This window comes from Pinus tabuliformis, chromosome Q (assembly GCF_031772625.1).
Source record: "Pinus tabuliformis cultivar Carrire ecotype Pingquan chromosome Q, CPIR1, whole genome shotgun sequence".
NCBI classification, from domain to species: Eukaryota; Viridiplantae; Streptophyta; class Pinopsida; order Pinales; family Pinaceae; genus Pinus; species Pinus tabuliformis.
Window position 1 is genome coordinate 869,220,949 of NC_142296.1, and position 13,212 is coordinate 869,234,160.

The window sequence follows — 13,212 nt, forward strand, 5'->3', positions numbered from 1 at the left end:
AACAATATACTTATCTTTTGGTAAAATGGTGAAGGCTCCCTTGCAATCTTTCTGAGGGATACCTACAACTTATCAAAACAATTCAAAAAGTTCTAACAAGATATGTTAGATCAAAACATAAAAGACAAACTTTACAAAAACTTAAAACAGTAATCTAGAAGGATATGTAAGGAAAGACTTAATAATATAAGTCTTTGACTTTGGATTCTTCAGTCTTGTTCTTCTTGGGTGGAGCTTCATCAACAACATTTGCATGTTCTCTTTCTCTCTTCTTGTTTTTTGGATTTTCAAGACATTGACTTTTGTAGTGTCCCATCTTATGACAATTGTAGCATTCAAATTTTTATAGATCAAATTTCTTTTTTGGTCCTTTGAATTTCTTATATCCTCCCTTCTTTTGTGATGAGTAGAGTAGGTATTTGAAGTGTTATCTTCTTCATCCTCCTTGTTACTTACTAATAAGATGCGGGGTTCTTCATGACTGCCTGCATTCCACATTTATTCAAAGGTTGGTGTATCCTTCCAATTGCTAATTCCCGATGCAAAAGAGCACCAAGATTTTGGTAGACCTAGTAGTGCAGCAATTACGAGTTCTTTCTCTGGTACAACTTCATCAATCGCTTGGAGTTCATCTCTTATTCTAGATAGCCTTACAAAATATGATGACACTGTATCATCTTTTGTCATTTTTATTGTTCTTAGTTCATTCTTGAGACTAGCTATCTGACCAATGGTTTTGACGGTAAATAACTTGGAGAAGGATTCATACATTTCTTGTGCAGAATCTATATTAGATATATATGGGATTAGATTGTCCTTTACTCCATCTACTATCATATTCATGGCCAAGATGTCAATTTCCCTGTACTTTTCTTTTCCTGCATCATCTGTCGATTTCTTAACTTTTCCTTGAACAAAATCCAAAACTTTATGCTTAGAAAGAATAAGATCTATCATCTTCTACCATGCCCTGTAGTTGGAGGCTCCTTCTAGCTTGTTTTTGTCTTCATTGAGGTTTTCATAGTCTCTATAGATAGTAAGTTTCTCTTCTTATATGATCCTTTCCTTAATGACCTTCTTTTGTTCCTTCCTCCTTAACCCTTCTTTCAATAGATCTTCAAGCTTCATTTTTCCTTCCTTCTTCACCTTAGCTCTGATACCATGTTAGAAAATCAAAAAAGCAAAAAGATTCTCTTATATTGATAATTACTTGTGATATTCTTGTAGTCTTATTATCTTCTCTTTATGTTCTTCTTTAATCTTTGTTTTATCAAGCAATCATCAAATCAAAACATGAAGATCAACGACACCAGATGTAGGCACTCAGCCAGGGTTAGAACCACTCTATAGGGGGAAAACCCAATCAAACTCTTCCACTAATCAAATTGAGATAGACCAAGACCTTATACCTAACCAAAAGAACTTCCTCCTCCACCAAGTCAGCCTTTCAAAATGATTCAACAAACTTCAGTAGTCTCTTCTTGTCTAGCAGCTTCAACTCAACAACAGTCCAAAATTTTGGCCCCCGAATTCTAGAATTTCAACCTTACTGCAAATCTAAAATTTTGGTCTCCCCAGCAGCTTTAGAATTTCGAACTTATGAGATTAGAGAGGGAAAATTTTTCTTTTGCTTGACAAGGACTTCATTATCCTTTGTTAGGGTCTTATTCTTCTTACCTTGAATTCCGCACCCTTTTTCTACCTCCAACTACTGCAGATCGAACTTCTTGAGTTTGTGTCTCAAATGAGGCTGAATAGCTACCAATATATAGTGAATATGTGAGGTCGAGTTCCCTTGATGACGCCAACTTTTCTTGGTTGAGGCCGACTTGATGGAGGAGGCCTAGAAGACCTATTTTACATAAGATTAAATTTCTTTCTTTATAGATGAAGCCCAAGAAGGATCTTTTACATGATGACAAATACAAGGACTCTTGACATAAACCCTAGAAGCCTACAATGGAGGCTTTGACCTAAAAATCATTGACCCAAGCATGAAACCCATGCTTTAATAAGTCAATTTCTTTTATAATAAAAATTATGTTTCTTTCTTTAGACAAATACATTACATCATGACTCAAATACAATTATGAAGACCGACACTAGTTACATTTTTCAAAATGATCCCCCTACCAGGAAGAGACCACTTTGGCTTCATGATACATTACAAGATGTTGAGAGATAGGTCGTGTGAAAATTCGGAAACCTGAATCCTATTGCAACAACTGGAAATAATTATCCTAATTGTTAAATTAATTTTTAACAATTTATTTACTGTTTGCTTGATACAAGTGGATATTGGTGGCTACCCGCCCATTCCACTTGGACCCCCACTATTGTTTCTTTCATTTTTTCAGTTTCCTTATTAGTAGCACAATTTAATATTTTTGGCAATTTTTCGAGTCTTGAACTTCCGGAGCCTTTTTGAGGCCCTAAATGACGTTTTTTGGGAAAAATGGGACCAACATTAGTCATAAACAATGTTGGTCACTCAAAAGTTGTAGTCCTTGGATAGATCTTTCTAACGAGGTATTTTGCGCATCAAATAGAGATCGTACACCAAAGTTACGACCCCAGGAAGTTGATGTACCAATTTACCCAAATAGGGCCCATAGTTTGGCGCTTCATCTCCTAGGGTTACATTTTTGGATGTTTAGGGTTTCTTATTGTTTCTCAAATATAAATAGGCCTTTGAGCCTCATTGTAACATAGTTCAGAGGCATGTAGCCGCCACATCTCTTCTTAGAGATAAGCTACCATCGCCCGAGCTAGTCTTATTTCCATTCTGTTTGTAAGCATTTTTCAGTATTTGATATTAATGAAATGAAGTGTTATTTCTACTGCATCTTTGTATTTATGGTTATCTCTGTAATTTATTGCGTTCCTGTTTAAATCCGGATCAATGGTACCAAAGTGATTTGCTCTTTCTCTATTTTTCTTTGCATGTCCCCAACGAGATCAGGATATAAGGAGCTAGGGCTTGATCTAGTTAAACCTTTGCAAGATCAACCTTGCAAACCCGACAGTCGCCCATGGGGGAAGAAAAGAAAGACGAGGGGGCAGGAGATCCTATCAAAATATTGCTCGAGGAGGCCCTCAAGAAACAAAGGAACGCGATGATGGATAACTTTGCCCAGATCCTTCAACGGTTGCCCACCGGCGATGCATCCACATCCAGCAACCACTCTAGAGGCTCCACTCCTTTTAAGGTACAAGTAAACTTTGACATTCCCATATTTGAGGGCCAAATAGATGCAGACGCCATAGATAAATGGTTAAATCTGCTAGAAGGATATTTTTTTGTTCATGATTTTTCCAGCCGAGAAAAGATTAATTTTGCTCTTCTCAAATCCGCCCCCCACGTCAAGGACTGGTGGGAAACCTACTGTGAGAAGAATGATGAAAGTATGACCTCACTGTTTTTAGCCGCACCCACTTGGAACTCGTTCTGGGATGCCATCAAGGAGTAGTACTACCCTGTCGGGAGTTATGAGGATAAAGACATAAAGTGGACAACGCTGCGACAGGGAAGGGACCAAGATGTTCCAGAGTTTACCAATGTTTTTCATACCCTTTGCATGAAGTTGGGTATCAAGGATTCTGACAAAACATTTGGTTCTCAAGTACCACGGCTGCCTACACAGGTACATCCAGGATGAGATGGAGTTCTTGGACATCTTAGTACAACTGGATGTCGAAACTAGAAATCCTACAAAGAAAAACTGGCAAAAATCTGGAGAGGAATTCTCCTCGCCCCATAGGCAATTTCCTGGCACCACTTCACTTCAGAATTTCGGCCTTTTGAGGCACTGTCTCAACCTCTACACTGCTCTATGTCGCTGCCTGGACGTCTTGCCTTTTGTTGGATTCTGATGAAGTCATTATGCCTTCTGCTAACCAGAAATACGCTTCTCCGGCACCCTAGGACTACTTCCCGACCTCTGGAACTGAAAACGTCAATCTTCCTTAGCAAATCAACTTTGCCTCTAGCGGTTACGGTGCAGCTCTGCATCAACCTCATTGTGGCTCCTCTACCTCTCTGCAAATGCACTCACCAAAACTAGAATCCTTCCTCTGACTTCACTATCCCTACCCCTCTCACTACTTTGATCTCATTGGTTCTTTCTCCGGCAACTGATTGTTGCTACTTTGGAAATCGATTTGTTGCTGAAATCAAACTTCTCAAGTGATTTCTCCAACCCATCAACTTCTTATAATCCTTTGTTGAGACTTCAACGACCAAGATTAGATCTTAATCGATGGCTAAGATTAACTTGAAGTTGATCCGTGTGAGTTTCTAGAACATTCACACCTTAACTTAATTAATTTTGATTAATTAGTCATATTCCCTAAGTTTAGACTTAGGAAATATTTAAAAACTGACTAATAATCTAATTAAGTCATTTCTAGGCAGAATTTCCATAAACGATTTTTGGGTTTTGGAGATCTCATGCATTCTAGCCTCTCCACAAAATTTAAATGTTAGAACACAACTAATGCTACAAAAACTAACACTCCCTCTTAGCGAGGAATGTTGTTGCTTTCTATAGCAACACCCTGTCTCTGCATAATCTCATGTCATGTTGTTGATGTATGGTTGTTGTTGCCCACCAACCACTGCACAACTCTTATATACGTTGCATCTGTGTTGCTGTTGACTCTACAAAACTGATGCCAACACAACATCTACACTGCAACTCCCTCTCCATCTGTTGTTCTTGCATCCACAACATATGCAACTGAAAAGCATCCAAAATACTTAATCAACTGTGATCAACATGATGCATTTGCCTCCCGAATCTCTGACTGCTACTAGTATCTGCGATGTCACTGAGGCATCTGCGCTGAAGCTGACTCTGCACTGTGCCACCAGCGCTACTGCCAAATCTGCACTATGCTCCCCAGCATCTAACTAAAACCAGACTTTGCATCTGTCACTCTGGCATCTGACTACATCTGCTGCCACTGATCCATCCTGCCATTGAATATTGTGGGTCCCGTAGTAAGGTATTGATCCACAAGGTGGACTCCTCAAGGATCCTACCCATTTGTAGCACTCTAGGGCTACAACACCAAGTCACCCCAATTCACTCCTAGGGGCATATCAGCAAACATGGCAAAGTCTTCCTCCAACTTGGAGGATAGCCTATCAATCTCGGTTGATGTTGCCTGCTGGTCCTACTTCTCCTCCTTATCCTCCTTCCTGAGAGGACACTAGATACTGTAGTGACCAAGCTCACCACATCTTAAGCACTTGACCTTTGATAGGTCCTTCTTCTTCTTTCTCTGCTCCCCCTGTCCCTAACTGGGACCCTTCGATGCGAGGACCACATTCTCCTATTCCTTCACCTGCTTCGATCCACTACTGCTGCCACTAATGGAGCTCTTCACTAAGTCTCGTCTCAAATCCTCCTGTTGCAAATCGGCCCACATCCTGTCCCACCCTGGCAAAGGTGTCTCTGCCCAATGCAGGAAAACCGGTGAAGCTATTTAGAGGGTTTTATTATTATGCAGTTTTCAAAATACAACTAGGGTGCCAGAAATGGCTCACCCAACAAAGAATGCCCTCGGCGGTAGTACCTCTCCTCGGAGACAAATATTCTGGCTGATTAATCACCGGATGAATGATTCCACAGCAACAATTGCAGCTTCCACTGCTCTGCATCACTCTGATAGGGACTGCATCACCCTTCCCGTCTCACCGGCACCCCACGAAAACCTCCCAATCCTCCCTCTTGGCCCTGCATCAGCTCTACTAGCCTCTGAGTCAACTTTTGGAGCCTCTGCATCAACCCTTAGACCCTCTGCGTCACACATGCTGGCCTCTCCTGGCTCTACGCAGCTCCTAGCTGCCCCAACTGCCTCTGCATCACCCTCTCCCGGCTCTGCATTGTCTCTCTGGTACCAACTCTGCCTCTCTACTATGTATTCACTGCCCCTCGTTGTTGATCACTAATTCTATCTCTCTTAGCAAACCCTGCTCTACAGAATAGAATGACTGATCACTCTGGTGTGTTCTCCAACTGACCCTCAAGCCTCCTCTTATACTTTTCCTGTGGTCCTTCAACAGCCGAGATTAAATCTCTAATGAATGGCTAAGACTAAATTTGGCTTGATCCATGACTTTTGGACCATTCTAACCCAGTTTATATTAATTCACATTAATATTTTATTTTTCCTAAGTTTAGACTTAGGAACTCCATTAAAAATATTAATTATTTTAACATCTCCCAAACTGGTTAGATTTTGCCCAAACCATTTGTGGGTCTTGGAGATTTCATGCGCTATAGCCTTTCCACCAATTTTCGTGGCTGGAGCACATCCGATGCTACCCCAAATCAACATGCTCATTTCTCTTTTTTATAATTGACTTGACTCTTTTTCCACCTTTTTACCTTTTCCCTCCAATTAAATTATAAAAGCACTTTTCATTTCTTTATTTAATAGAGTGGCTTTTATTAACTAATTAAAGCCACTTTTAGCCCCATAGAATCAATAATTCGCCTCCATGATCACACCGGCCACCCAAAGCCCCTTTTCATCATCCTGCCATGTAGATCTTTTCACTCCAATTCCAATGAGTTATTACACTAAAGTGCCTCTCCAAGTAATTAGTCCAAAACAACACCTTAAGAATAATTAATTAAAATATGGTTGTTAATAACTCTGTTTTACGAAAATTGTTGGAATGCAGTGGAACCAAAATCGAACTGTGCAGAAGTAACCCTAAGCATAAAAAATGGCAAGCAATCCCAATGAATCCCCATAAAACTCCTCAAAACCATCCAGGCCCACCAATAATATAACCTTGCTCCCGTGACCTGGTTGACATAAGCTTTGGAAAGCCCTCCTATTCTCAGCACAAGGCAATCCAAAAATTGGGAACATTACAAATTTCTAATGATTTAATATAATCGTTATAGAATTTTGGCAATTTTTTAGGTAAAATAGACTACTTTTATCCTATAAAATTTGGGTGAATCAATTTTAGAAAAAAAAAGAAAATTAGTAAATTTTTATTTCAGGAAAAACATAAATAGAAAATTAATCCATTTGCAAAATTTAACCCCTAAAATTTCCCCCAATGACCACAACAGCATACGTCTCCAAACAAAAGATCATTTGCAAAATTGTTATCCAAATTTCTTATGTTCATGTATCAGCAAGTGGGTCATTTATCCTTGAAGTCAACATTAAATCCCATAGAACGCTCATGTTTCAACCTGTCCGAGAACTCTGTTATGAGTAGAACTAAATATGGTGTTTATATGAACCCATTTTTTTGACGGTTATATGTTTTGTTTTCCATTATTGAATTGATCTTTCACAGGATATTTAGAGAAAAGAAATTTAAAGATCGCATTAATGATATTGTAATAATGTTAGAATTTGGTCAATTACATCAAGATAGTGGATATCAAAATAAGTAAGAATTGGGTTTTTGTCTTTTTCTCTCACAACCAAAATGCTATTTCGGTGTTTCCATTCATGTACAGTTTAAAATATCCTACCCTCTTGCATCATTTTCATTTGCTAGATGGTGTGACTTACATTAACCCCCTCTCATTTCATCAACCTTCACAGCGAAACTATCTGTCTTTATCGAGATAGAAGATATTTACAACCAACGTGTAAAGGAATGGGTGAGTAAGAAGAGAAGACAAACCAGCAACATGGCTCTTTATAAGTTACGTGGTACAGATGACCTGGAGGATAGAGCCTTTTTTCATCATTGAGCATAGCCTCTTCTGAAATAAATGTATCCACAATGCATCTCCACCAAATGACAGCAACAGTGCTGAAAACACAAATAATCTCTGTTATGTTTCAGCTAAGACATCAGTGACTTGCACAACAATATTTCTATTAGTGCGTTAAATTATAGCCATTTTTTAATATGAGGCCATATTAAAGGAAACATTGTGCAATATGTGAATCATAAACATTCATTTGACGCATGAAAATAGTGAAGAACATATAACAATTAGATTATTCATATAATCCAAATCAGATGGAAACAGGAGGGAATCAGCAATTATACAGGAAAAAAATAAATTGAGAGTAACAGTAGGAGTAAACAGAGCACATTTGCAGGCGGGAAGTAAAATCATAACTGTGTAGTTTCCCGTATGGCGGTGACACCATTTCTGGGAAGGTAACCACCAACTTTCCACTAAATGAAGCTACATTACCATAGATGACCTCCCATCGTATGATTTAAAATCTTAGTGTCAATTCTGGAAGTCCCCGGAGAACAAAAGTGACCCTTGTACCCAAAAACTTTGCAGAGAAGCTTTATCCTTTGAAAAACCAACAATGTGCCATAATTGTAGTTAAAAGTGGACTTGATAGAGTTTACCACCAAAAAAGGAAAACAAGTGTCTCACAGATGGTAATGAATTTTATATGTGTTGAACTGCTATGAATCCTCGATAAATACAGAATTGTAATAGAATGTCGGCTGAACAAACTAAGAACCAAAGCATGGATGCTATTTTTTGTAGTTCAACCGGTGTTTATCAATATACCAGATAACAAAAATAGTAAATACCCAATTCGACAATGTTGTTTCTACTCCCAACTTGTTCCTTCTCATGACAGTCGTACCAAACTAAAATACTCCCAAATTCATAATACCAAATCCACTGTCTCATATACGTATCTGTTACACCCAATGACAAATCAAACAAGTAGGAAGCAATAGGGCATGTGCTAGATAAATAATAATAATTTAATTTTAAGGTCACTAAGAAACCAGACACCAAGTCAGTGTATGAGACCCTTTGTTTGTGGGACAAGGACAAACTTAACACATGCGTCAAAGAAGAAAGTTGATGTGATTAAGATTCAAGGTCACTGAAACAATTTGCTGACCTTTACCTTTCTCTTTCATCGATTAAAGCAGAATTGTCCCACCTTAAGTTACTAGAGGGCCTCGAAAGGACCTTGATCAATCTCTCTGACCTTCACAATATGGGATGAATTCATCTCTGGGGGCCTCAGGGAAGCAATTTGACCGCTAATGTCTATGGAGGTGTACATATGCTACCCCTATGACCTTGGGTAAACTGTCGTCTTTTGGCATGATCGCCTGTCGCACAATGTGTAGAAGCTTGTTTTGATGGTTTCAAGGGTCTATCTTTGCATATATGAGTTGTTCTTACTATGTAAACATTTGTCGCACTCATTCACAAAGTTTTAAGCACTATAGCACAAATGTCGTCACAGTCGTGCCCATAGTTGCAGGAATCGCCCCCCCCCCCCCGATCCAAAGCCAGAATCGCGACCCGTACGGAATCGTTCCGGAATCTCCAGGCGAAGCGCGATTCCGAATTTTAGGTGGCGCGATTCCTATTTTTAAAAACGATTCCTGCCATTTAGGTTGCGTTGCCCCCGGAATCGCGCTTCGGAAGGCGATTCGGGCAAGAGGTTGCGCCACGCAACCTGCCCGGAAGCGCACGCCACCCGCACGCCACCCGGGCGCAACCCGCACGCAACCCGGGCGCAACCCGCGGGGCAGCAAAATAAACATAATTTTTTTTTTAATTTCTTTTAAAATTTAACTTAACTAAGCATGAGGGGGTGGGTTAGGGTGAGTTTAGGGTGACTTTAGAAAAGAATAAAGCCCCCATTCTCTTCTCATTTTCTCACTTTGAGTTTATGAGAGTTGGAGAAGAGAAGAGAGGAGAGGAGAAGAGAAGAGAGGAAAGGAGAGGAGAAGAGAGGAGAGCTTGAAGGAGTGAAGAAGGAGGAGCTAGGAGAAGGAGGAGGAGCTTGGAGCAAGAGCTTGGAGGACTTCATCTACAAGAGCTAAAGAGGTAAGTTCAAAGCCCAAACTCCCTTGTTTTTTTGAAAAAAAAATTGTATTTTTCTCCTCCCTCTCCTACTCTTTCCCATTGTTTCTACTTGCTCCTTTATTTACAGGTTGTCCACCACCTATATCCATATTCCAAGATGGTGTTCTTTTGGCTTCTATGTATCATTCCACTCTTGGTTTTAATGATGGCAAGGGTGAGGAATAGAGGGGAAGAGGAAGGGGATGAACTTGGTCCTAATAGTAGTGACCCAATGTATGATGAGGAGGAAGGGTTTGAAGAGGAAGGGGATGAACTTGAAGGGGACACTGAAGCACAAGATGGGAAAGGTACATCAAATCCCTTGTGGAACTATGTGACCAAACTTGATGGGGGAAAGGGTGGTGGATCTTACAAATTTGTGTGCCCTCATGGTTGTCATGGAGGAAAACCATATACGGGTTCATATACCCTTTTGAGGAGGCATCTTTGTGGGGTGCTGGACAGTGATGAAAAAAAGGGTTCTGTGGGGGTACAAATTTGCCCAAACATTTCAACTGAACAAAGAAGAAAATACATCCAAATAGAGATGGCTGCACAACAAAAAAACAAGAAACAAAAAACTCATTCTGAATCAAGTGCAACCTCTAAATTTGGTAGTTGCCCATCTCCTCATGGTACTTCTGCAACCTCTGGAGGTAGAAAAACAATAGGGGATTTCCTTAATGTTGCTGGGAGGGATGATGTGGATGGAAAGATAGTCCGTTTTCTTTGTGCTTGCGGTGTACCATTCAATGTGCTTCGCTCTCCCTATTGGCATGAAATGGTAAAGGCCATCAATGAAGCCCCAAAAGGATACAAGGCCCCCAACTATGAGAAAGCTAGAACAGTGTTATTAGAAAGAGAAAAATCTAAGGTTCAAAGAGCTTTGACACGTTTTACACATGAGTGGGTGGATTATGGGGTATCCATTGTATCAGATGGGTGGACAAATATTAGAAACCAACATTTGATAAATGTTCTTGGTGTTTCTTCTAGTGGTGCAGTATTTATTGCATGTCATGACTCCTCCTCCATCAGTGCAACTGCACAAAACATTGCAGATCTCCTATTGAAATCAATCAAAGATGTTGGTCCGAATAATGTGGTTCAAGTGATCACAGATAATGCAGCAAATTGTAAGGCAGCAGGAAAAATTATTGAGCGTACTCATCCACACATCTTTTGGTCTGGGTGCCTGGTTCACACATTGAACCTTTTGATGCATGATATTGTGAAACACAAAGATTGTGGGTGGATTGCTGATGTTTACAGGAAAGGGAAGCAGCTCATTAAATTCATCACAGGGCATACAAGGGTAAACTACTTCTATGGCACTTACTCCAAGTTGCAATTGCTTAAAATTGCAAAGACAAGATTTGCTAGTTATTACCTCACCTTTAGGCGGCTAGTGAGGGTGAGACAAGCTTTAACTAATCTAGTGTGTGCTGAAACATGGGATGAAATTAACAATGACACAGATGGTGCTAATGTAGTCAAGGACACTGTTCTTGACACTTACTTTTGGTCACAGGTTAAATATGTTTTGCAATTCACCAAACCAATTTATTACATGATCAAGTTTGCAGATTCAGATCGACCAGTAATTGGGGAGGTGTATGAGCAAATGGATAGCATGTTGGGGCAGATTAAAGACATTGTTGAGCCTAGAGATACCACCTTGTACAATTATATTCGTGTAGAGGTGCAAAACCGATGGGAAATGCTAAATATTCCATTGCATGCATTAGCATATGTTTTGACACCTAAATACTATCATCCATCATGGCTTTCAAAACCAGCACCTGGGGGGGGAAGCAGGAAAAAACCACACCAAGATAGAGAGGTTCATGAAAAATATATGGCTGCATTGAGTAGATTAATCCCTGATGATGAGGAGGCTGCATTGGTACGGAGACAGGTGAGCAACTATACGCTCAACACTGGTCCATTTGGGAGCATGCATGCAATTCAAGATCGAGAGCATTTTTCTGCTCTTGAGTGGTGGAACATGCATGGAGGGGGTACTCCACTTCTACAGAGTTTGGCATTGCGGGTGCTATCACAGGTGGTAAACACTTCTTCTGCAGAGAGGTGTTGGAGCTCTTATTCTTTCATCCACAGTGTTAAAAGGAACAGGTTGAGTTTAGACCGGGCAGAGAGCTTGGTTTATGTTCATTAAAACTTGCGATTGTTGTCCCATTACTGTGAAGATGCAAAGTCTAATAAAGACTTGTTGACTTGGGACAAGAATCCAGAGGAGCCCAATTTGGAGGATGGAGTGTTGCGACTAGAGCAATTAGAGGATGCTCTTATCCAGGTATGTCCATTGTGGTATGAATTTTCCAATTTTCCCTTATAAAGCATTTCTCTAATTCATGTTTTTAATTTTTTTGTTAACTAGTGTTTTTTTTTTTTTGCATGAATTTTTTGAGCGATTCTAGGATGATGATGACCGTGTTGATATGCCACCACCCCCACCCCCATCTGGTCCCTTGGTTCCTAGGTTCCATGGTTCAACACCAACAGCAGGGGGTTCTTCTTCATCAGTTCCAGTGCCACGACTTACACAGGGACCATCTTCTTCATTGCCACCACGTGGAGGCCCGCCATCACGTTCTATTCGTGGTGGAAGGAGGAGAGATTAGTAGATATATTCACAATCTACTTCTTTTTGTCATAGATTACTCATTAGACTTGTAGACTTGTGAATTTGAATTTTGAACCTTTTTGGCTTGGCGGTGACCAAGTGACATATTTTGTAAACATTATTATTTGAATTTTGGACATGACAAATGTTGACAGTTGCTCACTTGCTAGATAAATCATAATATGCTCTATGTTTTATGTTTTATAATATGCTTAAATGTTTTATGTTTTATAATATGCTTAAAAATTTGATGTATGTTTGTAATAGCTAGAATATAGATGATTGTTGTACTAGTAAGTAACTACAATGGAATCATGGATGCCATATCTATCTTGATTTATGCAAAAATATGCATGTTTTCATGTCTTCTACAATTAATTTGGTATTTGGGATGTTTGTTTTGAGTATAAATGCAAAAAAATATAAAAATATATATATATATAGCAGACGCTTCCGCGGACGCTTCGCTTCCTAGATTTTTGGAAAATGACGCTTCCGCGCTCCGCGCTTCCGCTTCGCTCCCGCTTCGTGCAACATTGGTCGTGCCAAAGTCTATCTTAAGTGTCGCACTTGTTGTAACTGCTCATAAAGTTGTCACACGGAGGGAAATGCATTGTTCATGGGTCATGGGTGATCTTTGTTGTTGTATCGTCAAGTATTCTAAGTGTGAGATCACAGTTGAAGTCTTATCACTGTTTTCGTCAGTCTCACCAATCTTACACTTATCCA

General features: G+C 39.8%; 1 protein-coding gene across 4 annotated transcripts in view; it reads right to left on the bottom strand.

Annotated features, from left to right (window-relative positions):
- The window catches only part of LOC149222277 (uncharacterized), a 361,030-nt gene that overhangs the window by 222,852 nt on the left and 124,966 nt on the right, over nucleotides 1–13,212 (bottom strand). For 3 of the 4 annotated variants that reach the window (XM_089385348.1, XM_089385346.1, XM_089385349.1), the window contains exon 3: nucleotides 7,667–7,798. The exons of the other annotated variant lie outside the window; for it this stretch is intronic. In XM_089385348.1, the coding sequence (XP_089241474.1) occupies nucleotides 7,667–7,798 (132 nt within the window). The remainder of the gene's footprint in view (nucleotides 1–7,666; nucleotides 7,799–13,212) is intronic. 4 annotated transcript variants of the gene reach the window in all.